The sequence below is a fragment of the Callionymus lyra genome, chromosome 17 (genome assembly GCF_982586985.1).
Source record: "Callionymus lyra chromosome 17, fCalLyr1.hap1.1, whole genome shotgun sequence".
Lineage (NCBI taxonomy): Eukaryota > Metazoa > Chordata > Actinopteri > Syngnathiformes > Callionymidae > Callionymus > Callionymus lyra.
This window is the reverse complement of record NC_141834.1, coordinates 23,795,389-23,811,214: the sequence shown is the minus strand read 5'-3', so window position 1 is coordinate 23,811,214 and position 15,826 is coordinate 23,795,389. Positions and strand designations below refer to the sequence as shown.

General features: G+C 40.6%; 2 protein-coding genes across 8 annotated transcripts; one reads left to right on the top strand and one right to left on the bottom strand.

Annotated features, from left to right (window-relative positions):
• Positions 1-281: 281 nt before the first annotated feature.
• Positions 282-5,260, top strand: prelid3a (PRELI domain containing 3A). Of its 7 annotated transcripts, none has more exons than XM_087812253.1 (7): positions 282-977; positions 1,021-1,719; positions 1,788-1,956; positions 2,780-2,869; positions 3,082-3,152; positions 3,997-4,099; positions 4,586-5,260. In XM_087812253.1, the coding sequence occupies exons 2-7, from the start codon at positions 1,688-1,690 to the stop codon at positions 4,649-4,651; spliced, it is 531 nt and encodes a 176-aa protein (XP_087668379.1). In that variant the 5' UTR covers positions 282-977; positions 1,021-1,687; the 3' UTR covers positions 4,652-5,260. The 7 variants fall into 7 exon arrangements, with proteins under 7 accessions (XP_087668379.1, XP_087668384.1, XP_087668380.1 ...); XM_087812258.1 differs by having other exon boundaries at positions 282-1,131; positions 1,259-1,719; XM_087812254.1 differs by having other exon boundaries at positions 282-1,140; positions 1,234-1,719.
• Positions 5,261-5,404: 144 nt separating this feature from the next.
• fbxo32 (F-box protein 32) lies at positions 5,405-12,357 on the bottom strand. The gene is made up of 9 exons (XM_087812249.1): positions 12,011-12,357; positions 10,817-10,935; positions 10,713-10,762; positions 10,524-10,616; positions 8,932-9,025; positions 8,118-8,302; positions 7,871-8,053; positions 6,598-6,741; positions 5,405-5,774 (listed from the first exon to the last, which is right to left on the bottom strand). The coding sequence occupies exons 1-9, from the start codon at positions 12,109-12,111 to the stop codon at positions 5,685-5,687; spliced, it is 1,059 nt and encodes a 352-aa protein (XP_087668375.1). The 5' UTR covers positions 12,112-12,357; the 3' UTR covers positions 5,405-5,684.
• Positions 12,358-15,826: the final 3,469 nt, after the last annotated feature.

Sequence of the window (15,826 nt, the reverse complement as noted above, 5' to 3'; positions counted from 1 at the left end):
ACTTTTTTCAATACATTTTTGAACAAAAAATAAGCATATTGTTCATTAAAAAAGTCTGGAAGGTGATTTAAAGTGATTAAAAATATATATATACATATTCTGTCCAGGTGTGATTCCTAATCTGTATTGTTTTTTAAATTGTATTTTAAAATATAAAAGTATCACAACAATGCGGCAAAAGTAAACAAGAAAAAGTGTAAAAAGAAAAAGTATTGCTTTAGAATAAAAACGTGTCTGTGTCACTGGAGATGAAAGGACTTTTAATTTGAAAGGAAACCGTCGTTTTCCGGCCTGGGAGGGAGATGAAGATGCTGAGGTACTCTGCGCATGCGCACTAGCAAAGGCGGATGCAGCAGAAGCTACACAATCAAGCTACACACAGTTAGACACATTAACACCGGAATGTACGACAATATCATTAAAAAGGTTAAACGTTTTATCGTGTTACACGTTTTTAAGTTAATAATACTCGTATAAGGTATACTTGTTGTTATTTTACGCAAATAAAAGTAATATTGAAAAAGCGTTTTCGTTTTCTGTTTTATTTGTGTTGATATTAACGGATATTTATGGTTATAAAGATATTTAAAACCACTTTATGTTCGTCTTGACTCACGTCATCGTTACGATTGACACATAAAAGCTGAATAAAGGAGTTCTGACGTCGCGCCTTTCATTATTTTGAAAGGACAACCCGGAAGTCGCTCCTGAACACTGTGACTTTGCGGATGCACCGGCTTCTCTTCTCCATCACACGATCGTTTCCTCCTGCGAGCGCCACTGACCACTGCACACGACAACACGGAAGATGAAGGTCGAGGCACTTCCTGGATGAAGCTCTTTGATGTCGTGAGCTTCCTAGCCCGGTTCTGATCCCTGGAGCGGTTCTGGTGGTTCTGATGGTTCCTTGATCGAGAGGTTCTGAAGGTTCTGTGATCGAAAGGTTCTGAAGGTTCTGATGGTTCAGTGATCGAGAGGTTCTGATGGTTCTGAAGGTTCTGAAGGTTCAGTGATCGAGAGGTTCTGATGGTTCTGATGGTTCAGTGATCGAGAGGTTCTGATGGTTCTGAAGGTTCTGATGGTTCAGTGATCAAGAGGTTCTGATGGTTCTGAAGGTTCAGTGATCAAGAGGTTATGATGGTTCTGATTGTTCAGTGATCAAGAGGTTCTGATGGTTCAGTGATCAAGAGGTTCTGATGGTTCTGAAGGTTCTGTGATCGAAAGGTTCTGAAGGTTCTGATGGTTCGGTGATCGAGAGGTTCTGATGGTTCTGAAGGTTCAGTGATCGAGAGGTTCTGATGGTTCTGAAGGTTCAGTGATCAAGAGGTTCTGATGGTTCTGATGGTTCAGTGAACGAGAGGTTCTGATGGTTCTGAAGGTTCAGTGATCGAGAGGTTCTGATGGTTCTGAAGGTTCAGTGATCGAGAGGTTCTGATGGTTCTGAAGGTTCAGTGATCAAGAGGTTCTGATGGTTCTGATGGTTCAGTGAACGAGAGGTTCTGATGGTTCTGAAGGTTCAGTGATCGAGAGGTTCTGATGGTTCTGAAGGTTCAGTGATCGAGAGGTTCTGATGGTTCTGAAGGTTCAGTGATCGAGAGGTTCTGATGGTTCTGAAGGTTCTGTGATCGAGAGGTTCTGAAGGTTCTGATGGTTGTGAGTGACAGTTTAAAGATCTTGTGGTTCTACGATGAAGCTCTGGAGCAGCGAACATGTCTTCAGGTGAGCACCTGTCAATCAAGAGTGTTTGTTCCCGTCAATCATCGTTGACTGACAGCTTCTCTGCGCAGCTACCCGTGGGACACGGTGATCAAGGCGGCCATGAGGAAGTATCCCAACCCCATGAACCCCAACGTGGTGGGTGTGGACGTGCTGGACCGAGGTCTGGACTCCGGGGGTCGACTGCACAGCCACAGGCTCCTGAGCACAGAGTGGGGTCTGCCCGGCATCGTCAGGGCGGTCAGTGGTGGAGCGCTTTCCAGGGTGTCCCTGAGCCAAGATACACTCAGTTTAGTGTCGTCAGAATAATCAATTCATTTAACACTTTTTAATTGATTTATATTCAAATGTTAGATTTATATTTTTCACTGATCAAATACAAAAATCAAATATTATCAAAAATTTAAAAAAAATGAAACGTAAAGTTTAATATTTTAATCTAACAAAATTTTAAAATTCAATATTTTTAAATATGGGTATAATTGATGGTACAATAGTCTCCAGACTGAACCAACAGAGCACCGAGCTGCTGGATTTCTTTTCCCCCCAATCAGAAAATAAAATAAAAATAAAAATAAAAATAAAAATAAAAATAAAAATAAAAATAAAAATAAAAATAAAAATAAATAAATAAAGTAATACATTAACCTCACAGACACACAGATAGCAAACCAAAGGTAGTTTTTTATTTTTGAAATGCAGTGTATACATCAAAATGTTTGAATTCAATATGAGTTTAATATGATACCCGTGCCCCCCCCCCCCCCCCCCTCATCTCACCGATGGAATGACACATAAAAATAGTCGCATGATTGGCTGAAAGTTGGATCAGTAGCTCTGAGCTCTGTTGGTTTAGTCTGGAGACTCTATTATAACATTTATATTGAATTTAAAACACTATGAATTAAAAAATATTGAATTTAGAAAATGTATTTATATATCAAGTATATGTGTATATGTATAAATATATATATATATATGTATTATATATATATATATATATATTTATATATATATGTATTTACATGTTTATGTTCTACTTCAGACTTGGTTTGTTCTTCAGATTCTGGGGACGAGTCACATCTTGACGTACGTTAAGGAACATTCTGTGGTCGACCGTGATGAGAAGAAGATGGAGCTGAGCTCCACCAACGTGAGTGGACCTTATCTTACCTTATCTTATCTTACCTTATCTTAACTTCATCCTTAGCTTATCTTAACTTTGCTTCTATTATCTTACCCATGAATGTGAGTGGACCTCTTATTTTACCTTGTCTTCCCTTCATCTTATCTTCCCTTCATCTTATCTTACCTCCATCTTATCTCATCTTATCTTACCTTCATCGTACCTTGTGTCACCTCCAGATCACTCTCACCAACTTCATCTCCGTGGACGAGCGTCTTCTGTACCGAGCTCACCCGGATCACCCGGACATGTGAGTCGTTGATATGTTGAAGTGTTGATATGTTGAAGTGTTTATATATTGATATGTTAATATGTTAATATGTTAATATGTTAATATGCAAATATGTTAATATGTTAATATGCTAATATGCTGATATGTTGATATGTTGATATGTTGATATGTTAATATGTTAATATGTTGATATGTTAATATGCTAATATGTTAATATGCTAATATGCTAATATGTTAATATGTTGATATGTTAATATGTTGATATGTTGATATGTTAATATGTTGATATGTTGATATGTTGATATGTTAATATGTTAATATGTTGATATGTTAATATGTTGATATGTTGATATGTTGATATGTTAATATGTTAATATGTTGATATGTTAATATGCTAATATGTTAATATGCTAATATGCTAATATGTTAATATGTTGATATGTTAATATGTTAATATGTTGATATGTTGATATGTTAATATGTTGATATGTTGATATGTTGATATGTTGATATGTTAATATGTTAATATGTTGATATGTTGATATGTTGATATGTTGATATGTTGATATGTTAATATGTTGATATGTTGATATGTTGATATGTTAATATGTTAATATGTTAATATGTTGATATGTTAATATGTTGATATGTTGATATGTTGATATGTTAATATGTTGATATGTTGATATGTTGATATGTTAATATGTTAATATGTTGATATGTTAATATGTTGATATGTTGATATGTTGATATGTTGATATGTTAATATGTTGATATGTTGATATGTTGATATGTTAATATGTTGATATGTTGATATGTTGATATGTTGTGAACATATGTGAACATGACGCGTGACCCTCAGGACGGTGTTGACCCAGGAGGCCATCATCACGGTGAGAGGAGTCAGTCTGAGCAGCTACCTGGAGGCCATGATGGCGAGGAGGATGACGGCCAACGCCAGGAAGGTAACAACTGACGTTAAATATATATATATATATATGTATATATAACATGTATTTTACCAGGGTTTAAATATTACATATACTTTCATCTTTATCTCTATGAAACTTTTATTTTCCCTCCAGGAATTATTTAGTTGTTATATATGTAAATAAATATATGTTTTTTAAATAGATGACGTTTATGATGTTTATTTTCACATCTTTGAGTCAAATTGTATTAACTTCTACTTATCTTACAATTATTTATTATAGCAGTTCTTTTGTTCAACAATATTCTCAAGTACATTAAAGGTTTATTTCTTTATTTCTTTATGAAAATTTTATTTTATAATGATTCTTTTTTTACCTTAAACTAATTTTTCTTTCTTAAAGTAAAAAAATATTCCTAAACATACAATACCGTTTTTTTCCCTATATTTAAAAAGTTTTTAACATTTTAATTTTCACAAAATCATTAACAAAACAAATGTTCTCCGGTGTCTCCTGCAGGGCTGGGACGCCATCGAGTGGATCATCAAGAACGAGGAGAACGTTCCTCTGTGTGACATTTACTGACCTCCGTGAGACGTTCACTGACCTCCGTGAGACGTTCACTGACCTCCGTGAGACGTTCACTGACCTCCGTGAGACGTTCACTGACCTCCGTGAGACGTTCACTGACCTCCGTGAGACGTTCACTGACCTCCGTGAGACGTTCACTGACCTCCGTGAATCCCATTCTCTCCTGAACTCAAACTCACAAGGACCCAGAGACATCTGACAGACTGTCAATCATCCGTGGCGCTCATGAAGACACGCTGGGGTCGCGACCTCTGGCGAAACACCAGGAATGTAACCAGCAACAGAAACCTCTGAGACTCAGTGTAGATCTGAGCATGAACCTGTCAGCTCCTGCCGCCAGGGGGTGCTGTTGTCACGTGATAAATCGTTTTGTATGACGTCAGCATGTGACGTCGAAATAAGCGTGATGCGTTCAAAGACATTGAACAAACTAACGTGGTTCAGGCTTGAATCACCTTCACTCGTGACCTGGTCGACACAGAGGTCAAAGTTCACATCAAAAAGGTGCAAAAGTACAGCATGCTAATCGTAGCATCCGATGCTAACAAGTTAATAGTATTTGAGTGAATTTATTTAACATGAAATAAAACAATTTTCATGATGTTTCCATGTGATTTTTATATGAAATAATAATAATAAACAGAAACTTAAAGTATTTAATAAACAGTGTAAAGCAATGTAGTCACGTGACCGACAGATGGCGCCATTTCACCTGCAGGTCAGAGTTCAAGTGATGGAGAGGGAAAGTGGTTTTGTTTGTTTATTAAAGAGAAAATAAATGTACATGTTTGTGACTCAAACACTAAAGTGCGACGACAGATTAAATCTGCTCTAAAATAAAACATGCGACTCGTTCTTCTGAACGTAAATAAAGTTTGTCGTGCGAACAAAAGCCATGAAAACATAGAAAAATACAAAAAGTATTCATCAGACGTGTGGCGTCAGTAGAAAAACAGCTTCACGTTGTAAAAAACACAAACTAAAGACGTGTCTCACCATCATGTACATATTTACAGTCGCTGGAGCCTCAGAAGTGAAAGAGTTCGATGAAGTCTTGAGGAGAGAGAGAGACGGTGCAGCTGTCAGGGTTGTTGGCCGTGCAAGGATGGTTGGTGTCCTGAGGAGGAGGTTATTAGTGTGTGTACTTGTGTACTTGATACATCCTTATTAGTGTGTGTACTTGTGTACTTGATACATCCTTATTAGTGTGTGTACTTGTGTACTTGATACATCCTTATTAGTGTGTGTACTTGTGTACTTGATACATCCTTATTAGTGTGTGTACTTGTGTACTTGATACATCCTTATTAGTGTGTGTACTTGTGTACTTGATACATCCTTATTAGTGTGTGTACTTGTGTATACTTAATACATCGTTATTAGTGTGTGTACTTGTGTATACTTAATACATCGTTATTAGTGTGTGTACTTGTGTATACTTAATACATCGTTATTAGTGTACTGTATATACGTGTGCACACTTAATGCATCGTCATATAGTGTGTATACTTATGTACACTTAATTCAGCGTCATATAGTGTATATATACTTAATACATCTTTATATAGTGTATGTACTTATGTACACTTAATACATCGTCATATAGTTTTTATACTTATGTACACTTAATGCATCGTCATATAGTGTATATACTTAGGTACACTTAATTCAGCGTCATATAGTGTATATATACTTAATACATCCTTATATAGTGTATGTACTTATGTTCACTTAATTCAGCGTCATATAGTGTATATATACTTAATACATCCTTATATAGTGTATGTACTTATGTACACTTAATTCAGCGTCATATAGTGTATATATACTTAATACATCGTTATATAGTGTATGTACTTATGTTCACTTAATGCATCGTTATATAGTGTATATACTTATGTACACTTGAAAGAAGGTTCAACATGAATGTTCTGAAGTACCTTCCAGAAGAGGATGTGACAGTGAGTACACAGGTGCAGTGTATCACTGTACTGCTCCCTCAGACCACAGCAGCGACTCAGCTTGAAGTACATCTTCTTCCACTCCAGGTGACCTTTGTCGGACACCATCAGACGCTTGCGGATCTGGACCAGGACAATATCAAGTCAACACTAGTCTTCACAACATCCTGGTCGTCATGACGACTAGTAGTCAAGGCTTCTAACTATTGTGTAACTAGTTACAAGTTTGATCTTTCTGTAGCAGTTCTGCTGTACAACCACTAGAGGGTTCTGTCCCTATTCCAACACCTTCTATTCCCGTTACAACAAAGCCCTTCCAGTAGTTATCAGAGAAAACTGTAGTATTACTCAACGAGTTACTGTAGTATTACTCCACGAGTCACTGTAGTATTACTCCTCGAGTCACTGTAGTATTACTCCACAAGTCACTGTAGTTTTACTCCATGTGTCACTGTATTATTACTTCATGAGTCAATGTAGTATTACTTCATGAGTCACTGTAGTATTACTCCTCGAGTCACTGTAGTATTACTTCATGAGTCACTGTAGTATTACTCCGCGAGTCACTGTAGTATTACTTCACGAGTGACTGTAGTATTACTTCATGAGTCACTGTAGTATTACTCCGCGAGTCACTGTAGTATTACTTCATGAGTCACTGTAGTATTACTCCGCGAGTCACTGTAGTATTACTTCACGAGTCACTGTAGTATTACTTCATGAGTCACTGTAGTATTACTCCGCGAGTCACTGTAGTATTACTCCTCGAGTCACTGTAGTATTACTCCTCGAGTCACTGTAGTATTACTTCACGAGTCACTGTAGTATTAATCCTCGAGTCACTGTAGCATTACTCTGTGAGTCACTGTAGTATTACTTCACGAGTCACTGTAGTATTACTCCTCGAGTCACTGTAGCATTACTCTGTGAGTCACTGTAGTATTACTATGAGAGTCACTGTAGTATTACTCCTCGAGTCACTGTAGTATTACTATGAGAGTCACTGTAGTATTACTCCTCGAGTCACTGTAGTATTACTCCTCGAGTCACTGTAGCATTACTCTGTGAGTCACTGTAGTATTACTCTGTGAGTCACTGTAGTATTACTCTGTGAGTCACTGTAGTATTACTGTGTGGATATCTAAACTTAATACATTGTTATTTTCTAGACGTAACTTCCATCAGCAGAAGAAGAAGCCTATAACTCTCATAGCTGAGTGGCGCCCCCTGTGGCCACAGCGTGAGCTCGCACCTGTCGGTCTGTGAAGTGATACTGGCAGAGCTTCTTCCACAGGAGCCGGTCTTCAGCCAGGACCCTCATCTCAGGGCACACCTGGCCCAGACTGACCAGGTCCTTCCCGTCCGACAGACGCTCCATGATGCACATCTGCACGGCGTCCGGCAGCTGCGTCAGCGTCATCCCGGCGGCCGGAGGCTGTCGGCGAGGAAGAGGGAGGTCAGCGCGGTCGTCATGACGACGGGGTCCGGAGGATCCTCACCCTGCGCATCTGGATGTTGTCCAGCTGGTGCTGCCACTGCAGGATCACCTCCATGCGCTGAGCCCAGATGTTGACGTTGCCGACCAGCACCGACTTGCCCATGTCCTGGACCAGCACCGTCAGCGACGCCTGCAGCGTCTGCAGCAGCTCCTTGATGGGGCGCACGTTCTGCTGCACCTCCAGAACTGAACCAGAGGGTAGACTGTTATACATGGATTATTGACACGTTTAAGATCCTTCTATGAAGTATGAAGTACACGTTTAAAATACTCTCTTTGAAACTGAAATGATTATTTTTCATCCGTTTTATGAAAGAATCCTATAAGATGTAATAACACACACACACACACACACACACACACACACACACACACACACACACACACACACACACACACACACACACACACACACACACACACACACACACACACACACACACACACACACACACACACACACACACAGTTTGATAAAGTAATAATACTTTTTAAATACTTCAGTTTGTATCAAATTGTCAAATACTTCTACACAAAAAAACATAAATACATATTATATCAGCACTAAACAATAAATAGCAAAGACATGAGAGAAATATAGACGTTTATAAAAACAATATGTATGATCTTCATTATCCTTCGGAGAAAACAATATATACACTATTATAGTATATATATATTATTATATATGTATAGTATATATTCATGATGATTTGTACTTTAAATCTCTACGTTGTAAAAGGAATGGTCTTGTTTTAAAAGGTCATTTAAAGAGTTGAAGTATATTTCTATTTCGATCCAAGTCTTCTCCTCACCCTTCAGCACCACTCGCTCCAGGATGTTCATGAAGTTCTTCTGGGCGACGCCGCTCAGCGACGGCAGCTGAGACCTGGAGATGAGCTCCAGCAGCTGAGGACGAGAGGACGCAGAGTCACGACTCATGGATCACAAGTGAGTTAATCCTCGGCAACATACACACATCAGTTTGTGTTGAACAACTATTCTGGTCACACACACACACACACACACACACACACACTAACACACACACACACGATGTTCTTGTCCCCGAGTGTCGACTCTGGACTCACTGACTCCCTCTAGTGGAATCTGACCACTTTTGATTTGGATGTTTGAAAGTCTTGTATTTGTCTAATTGACAGATAGTATTTCTTGGAGACTTCATAGAAATCTTCCTTCTGGACACGAGACTCTTGACCTCTGACCTCTGACCTCTAGATAATGTTCACTGCTGTACATAAGTTTGTATCGTGTCATGAGGGTCATGTGACTCTGATGCACGGACAGGATTAGACGTTAAACTTTAATCTGCGTCAACATTCCTCACGGCTGTCAGATCTGGTTCTTCTCTGAACGTCTAATCTCTTCTTCTTCTTCTTCTTCTTCTTCTTCTCCTTCTTCTCGTCAAGTCTCTGAACAACAACTTTCTTTGGCTCCAGTGAAGAATTGTTCCGTCTAAGCTCCGCCCCCTGAGTCAGAGCTGCAGCTCACACACGTCCAGAGAATGTAACACATCACCTGACTCTGGTTCCATAAACACACACAGACTCTCACACACACACACACACACACACACACACACACACACACACACACACACACACACACACACACACACACACACACACACACACACACACACACACACACACACACACACACACACACACACACACACACACACACACACACACACACACACACACACACACACTCACATGGATCCACATGTGGAGAGAAATACTTTCAACTCTGGATCATCTCGCAACACAAGACCTTCATGTTAATGATTTTATAGATTAAGAATGTTGTGTTTATGTTAATAAAGGCTGATCTTCATCTCAAAGTTTTATCTGACGTGAAAGATGTGGTCGTCTCTCTACGTCTCTCCATAAGGGTGAGATAAGAGCAAGATAAGAGCGAGATAAGGTCGACAAAAGGTCAAGATAAGAGCGAGATAAGGGTGAGATAAGGGGCGACATAGAGATAAGAGCGAGATAAGGTCGACATAAGATCAAGATAAGGTCGACATACGAGTGACATAAGGTAGAGATTAGAGCAAGATAAGGTTGACATAAGCGTTAGATAAGGTCGACATAAGCGTTAGATAAGGTCAACATAAGAGTTAGATAAGGTCGACATAATGTCGAGATAAGTTCGAGATCAGGTCGACATAAGAGTTAGATAAGGTCGACATAATGTCGAGATAAGTTCGAGATCAGGTCGACATAATGTAGAGATTAGAGCGAGATACGGTCGACATAAGCGTTAGATAAGGTCGAAATAAGATCGAGACAAGGTCGACATAAGGTCATGATTAGATGGAGATAAGACATAAGACATAAGAGCGACGCCTCCTTCTGTGGCGCGAGACAAAGAGACAAACCTTCACGATGTAGTTGAACCTCCTGCTGTCTTTGATGGCGCTGCAGAAGTCCAGGCGGTTGAAGGCCTCGCCCAGAGTACAGTATCCATGTCTCTGAGGAGCAGAGTCTCAATCATCTCGTGGTCGTGAGTGTGTGTGTGTGAGTGTGTGAGTGTGTGTGCGTGTGTGTGTGTGTGTGTGGTCTCTCACCTCTTTGGTGCTGCCCTTGTGCACGTAGATCCACTTCTCTCTGTGGAAGTCTGAAAACACACTGGAGGTCAAGCTTCATCCAGACATGAAGGTTCCAGACTCACATGGAAGCTTCACGTTGTTGTTCATCAGATCTTTCTTCCTCTTCTTCGCCGACACGTCATAGTTGAGCGAGAGCAGCAGCTTCTCCTGGTTGAAGGTTTCTTGTTGACTTTTCTTCACGCTGACGACACACAACACGTCATCAGACGCACACTCACGACCACCTGATCATATTATTCCATTCATACAAAACCCACTAAAAAAACAATAATAACTGTGAGAAAGATGCTAAACTTAGCGTCCGATCATGTGAAGACATTAAGTTTTAATAATCATTTCAGTAACAAACTTGTTAAAACCACGTGTCACTCTAAAACAAGAAAAACAAGTGACGAGATAAAACACCGACAGTAGGGGGCGCCACTAAGTCATGGAGAAGATGCTAATAAATGACTTCAAGCTAAAGCTAACATGAATAAATTAAATTATTTATGTACATTTATTGTTTATTCAGTTGAATCTCACACTTTTATACACGTTATGTTTTAATAATGTTTCAACTTTACTACTTATGTACGTTTTTACTTATCAGTTTTATTATTTCATTATTATACATGTGTATATATTATATATGTGTCATATAAATACTTATAAATACAACATCACTTGTTTAAGAGAACATTTACAAGGAACAAAATATTTAATTAATAAAATACATTTTACTTCCAGGAAAAAAAACAACATTTAATAAAATAAGATCAAGTCAAGTTGTGTGATTTTTAAAAAACAATGTTAGAAAAATTAACTTTTTTTTTGGTTCAACACAAACACAACATGACTGGTTGTGTTAATAAAACAACAACAACATCATGACTGGTTGTGTTAATAAACAACAACAACATCATGACTGGTTGTGTTAATAAAACAACAACAACAACATGACTGGTTGTGTTAATAAAACAACAACAACAACATGACTGGTTGTGTTAATAAAACAACAACAACAACATGACTGGTTGTGTTAATAAACAACAACAACATCATGACTGGTTGTGTTAATAAAACAAACACAACATCATGACTGGTTAATAAACAACAAGAATATGTTCCACAAACCAACCAGAAGGTCCAGATGTTCGTGAGGATCTTGACTTAATCCATCTCTGGCATCTATTAATAGACCTGATTAACGCGTGCGCGACGAACAAAGACACGCGCGTGCACGTCACCCATAAAAGCGTCTTTTCTACACAAACCTGTCAGTGTTGTTGTTGTTGTTGTGAGTCTTTGTCCAGCCGGAGCCTGTCTTCACCCAACTCTGGCCCGGAGACCTCCAGTCCTGGCCCAGGAACGGCATCGCGGTGTGTGTTGTTGTGTGTCTGTCAACGTGTTGTTGTGTGTCTCAAAGTTCTTGTTGTGTGTCTCAACGTGTTGTTGTTGTGTGTAGGAGTGTTGTTGTGTGTCTGTCAAAGTGTTGTTGTTGTGTGTCTTCTTGTCGTTGTGTGTCTCAAATGTTCCTTTTGTTCGTCCAAGTCCTCTCGTTGTGTTCCTCGAGTGTGTTGTTGTCGTGTGTTTGTGTTGTTGTGCGCGCGAGCTTCTTATATCCTCCGGTCCAGAACCCGGAAGTTAACAAGCCCCGCCCCTCTCGGAAACTTCCCAGCAACACGTGTCTTTTGTTTACCAAGTGTTGAGCGAGATGGTCCTGAGGAGGGTCTCACTCTCATCTGAGGAGGGTCTCACTCTCACCTGAGGGTCTCACTCTCATCTGAGGAGGGTCTCACTCTCAGCTGAGGAGGGTCTCACTCTCATCTGAGGAGGGTCTCACTCTCATCTGAGGAGGGTCTCACTCTCAGCTGAGGAGGGTCTCACTCTTACCTGAGGAGGGTCTCAGTCTTACCTGAGGAGGGTCTCACTCTCACCTGAGGAGGGTCTCACTCTCAGCTGAGGAGGGTCTCACTCTCACCTGAGGAGGGTCTCAGTCTTACCTGAGGAGGGTCTCACTCTCACCTGAGGAGGGTCTCAGTCTTACCTGAGGAGGGTCTCACTCTCACCTGAGGAGGGTCTCACTCTCACCTGAGGAGGGTCTCACTCTCATCTGAGGAGGGTCTCACTCTCACCTGAGGAGGGTCTCACTCTCACCTGAGGAGGGTCTCACTCTCATCTGAGGAGGGTCTCACTCTCACCTGAGGAGGGTCTCACTCTCACCTGAGGAGGGTCTCAGTCTTACCTGAGGAGGGTCTCACTCTCAGCTGAGGAGGGTCTCACTCTCACCTGAGGAGGGTCTCACTCTCAGCTGAGGAGGGTCTCACTCTTACCTGAGGAGGGTCTCACTCTCATCTGAGGAGGGTCTCACTCTCACCTGAGGAGGGTCTCACTCTCATCTGAGGAGGGTCTCATTCTCACCTGAGGAGGGTCTCATTCTCAGCTGAGGAGGGTCTCATTCTCATCTGAGGAGGGTCTCATTCTCACCTGAGGAGGGTCTCACTCTCAGCTGAGGAGGGTCTCACTCTCACCTGAGGAGGGTCTCACTCTCAGCTGAGGAGGGTCTCATTCTCAGCTGAGGAGGGTCTCACTCTCAGCTGAGGAGGGTCTCACTCTCATCTGAGGAGGGTCTCATTCTCATCTGAGGAGGGTCTCACTCTCACCTGAGGAGGGTCTCACTCTCACCTGAGGAGGGTCTCATTCTCAGCTGAGGAGGGTCTCACTCTCATCTGAAGAGGGTCTCATTCTCAGCTGAGGAGGGTCTCACTCTCACCTGAGGAGGGTCTCACTCTCAGCTGAGGAGGGTCTCATTCTCATCTGAGGAGGGTCTCATTCTCACCTGAGGAGGGTCTCACTCTCAGCTGAGGAGGGTCTCACTCTCATCTGAAGAGGGTCTCATTCTCAGCTGAGGAGGGTCTCACTCTCACCTGAGGAGGGTCTCACTCTCAGCTGAGGAGGGTCTCACTCTCAGTTGAGGAGGGTCTCACTCTCAGCTGAGGAGGGTCTCACTCTCAGCTGAGGAGGGTCTCATTCTCAGCTGAGGAGGGTCTCACTCTCATCTGAGGAGGGTCTCATTCTCAGCTGAGGAGGGTCTCACTCTCACCTGAGGAGGGTCTCACTCTCACCTGAGGAGGGTCTCACTCTCAGCTGAGGAGGGTTTCACTCTCACCTGAGGAGGGTCTCATTCTCAGCTGAGGAGGGTCTCACTCTCACCTGAGGAGGGTCTCACTCTCAGCTGAGGAGGGTCTCATTCTCAGCTGAGGAGGGTCTCACTCTCAGCTGAGGAGGGTCTCACTCTCATCTGAGGAGGGTCTCATTCTCATCTGAGGAGGGTCTCACTCTCACCTGAGGAGGGTCTCACTCTCACCTGAGGAGGGTCTCATTCTCACCTGAGGAGGGTCTCATTCTCATCTGAGGAGGGTCTCATTCTCACCTGAGGAGGGTCTCACTCTCAGCTGAGGAGGGTCTCACTCTCATCTGAAGAGGGTCTCATTCTCAGCTGACGAGGGTCTCACTCTCACCTGAGGAGGGTCTCACTCTCAGCTGAGGAGGGTCTCACTCTCAGTTGAGGAGGGTCTCACTCTCAGCTGAGGAGGGTCTCACTCTCAGCTGAGGAGGGTCTCATTCTCAGCTGAGGAGGGTCTCACTCTCATCTGAGGAGGGTCTCATTCTCAGCTGAGGAGGGTCTCACTCTCACCTGAGGAGGGTCTCACTCTCACCTGAGGAGGGTCTCACTCTCAGCTGAGGAGGGTTTCACTCTCACCTGAGGGTCTCACTCTCATCTGAGGAGGGTCTCACTCTCAGCTGAGGAGGGTCTCGCTCTCACCTGAGTAGGGTCTCACTCTCAGCTGAGGAGGGTCTCGCTCTCACCTGAGGAGGGTTTCACTCTCACCTGAGGGTCTCACTCTCATCTGAGGAGGGTCTCACTCTCAGCTGAGGAGGGTCTCACTCTCATCTGAGGAGGGTCTCACTCTCAGCTGAGGAGGGTTTCACTCTCACCTGAGGGTCTCACTCTCATCTGAGGAGGGTCTCACTCTCAGCTGAGGAGGGTCTCACTCTCAGCTGAGGAGGGTTTCACTCTCACCTGAGGGTCTCACTCTCATCTGAGGAGGGTCTCACTCTCACCTGAGGAGGGTCTCACTCTCAGCTGTCATTATTTAAAAATGTAAACATGTCATTATTTAAACATGTAAACATGTCTTTATTTAAACATGTAAACATGTCTTTATTTAAACATGTCATTATTTAAACATGTAAACATGTCATTATTTAAACATGTAAACATGTCTTTATTTAAACATGTAAACATGTCTTTATTTAAACATGTCATTATTTAAACATGTAAACATGTCTTTATTTAAACATGTAAACATGTCTTTATTTAAACATGTCATTATTTAAACATGTCATTATTTAAACATGTAAACATGTCTTTATTTAAACATGTAAACATGTCATTATTTAAACATGTAAACATGTCTTTATTTAAACATGTAAACATGTCTTTATTTAAACATGTCATTATTTAAACATGTAAACATGTCTTTATTTAAACATGTAAACATGTCTTTATTTAAACATGTCATTATTTAAACATGTAAACATGTCTTTATTTAAACATGTAAACATGTCTTTATTTAAACATGTCATTATTTAAACATGTCATTATTTAAACATGTAAACATGTCTTTATTTAAACATGTAAACATGTCATTATTTAAACATGTAAACATGTCTTTATTTAAACATGTAAACATGTCTTTATTTAAACATGTCATTATTTAAACATGTAAACATGTCTTTATTTAAACATGTAAACATGTCATTATTTAAACATGTAAACATGTCTTTATTTAAACATGTAAACATGTCTTTATTTAAACATGTAAACATGTCTTTATTTAAACATGTAAACATGTCTTTATTTAAACATGTAAACATGTCTTTATTTAAACATGTCATTATTTAAACATGTAAACATGTCATTATTTAAACATGTAAACATGTCTTTATTTAAACATGTAAACATGTCATTATTTAAACATGTAAACATGTCTTTATTTAAACATGTAAACATGTCTTTATTTAAA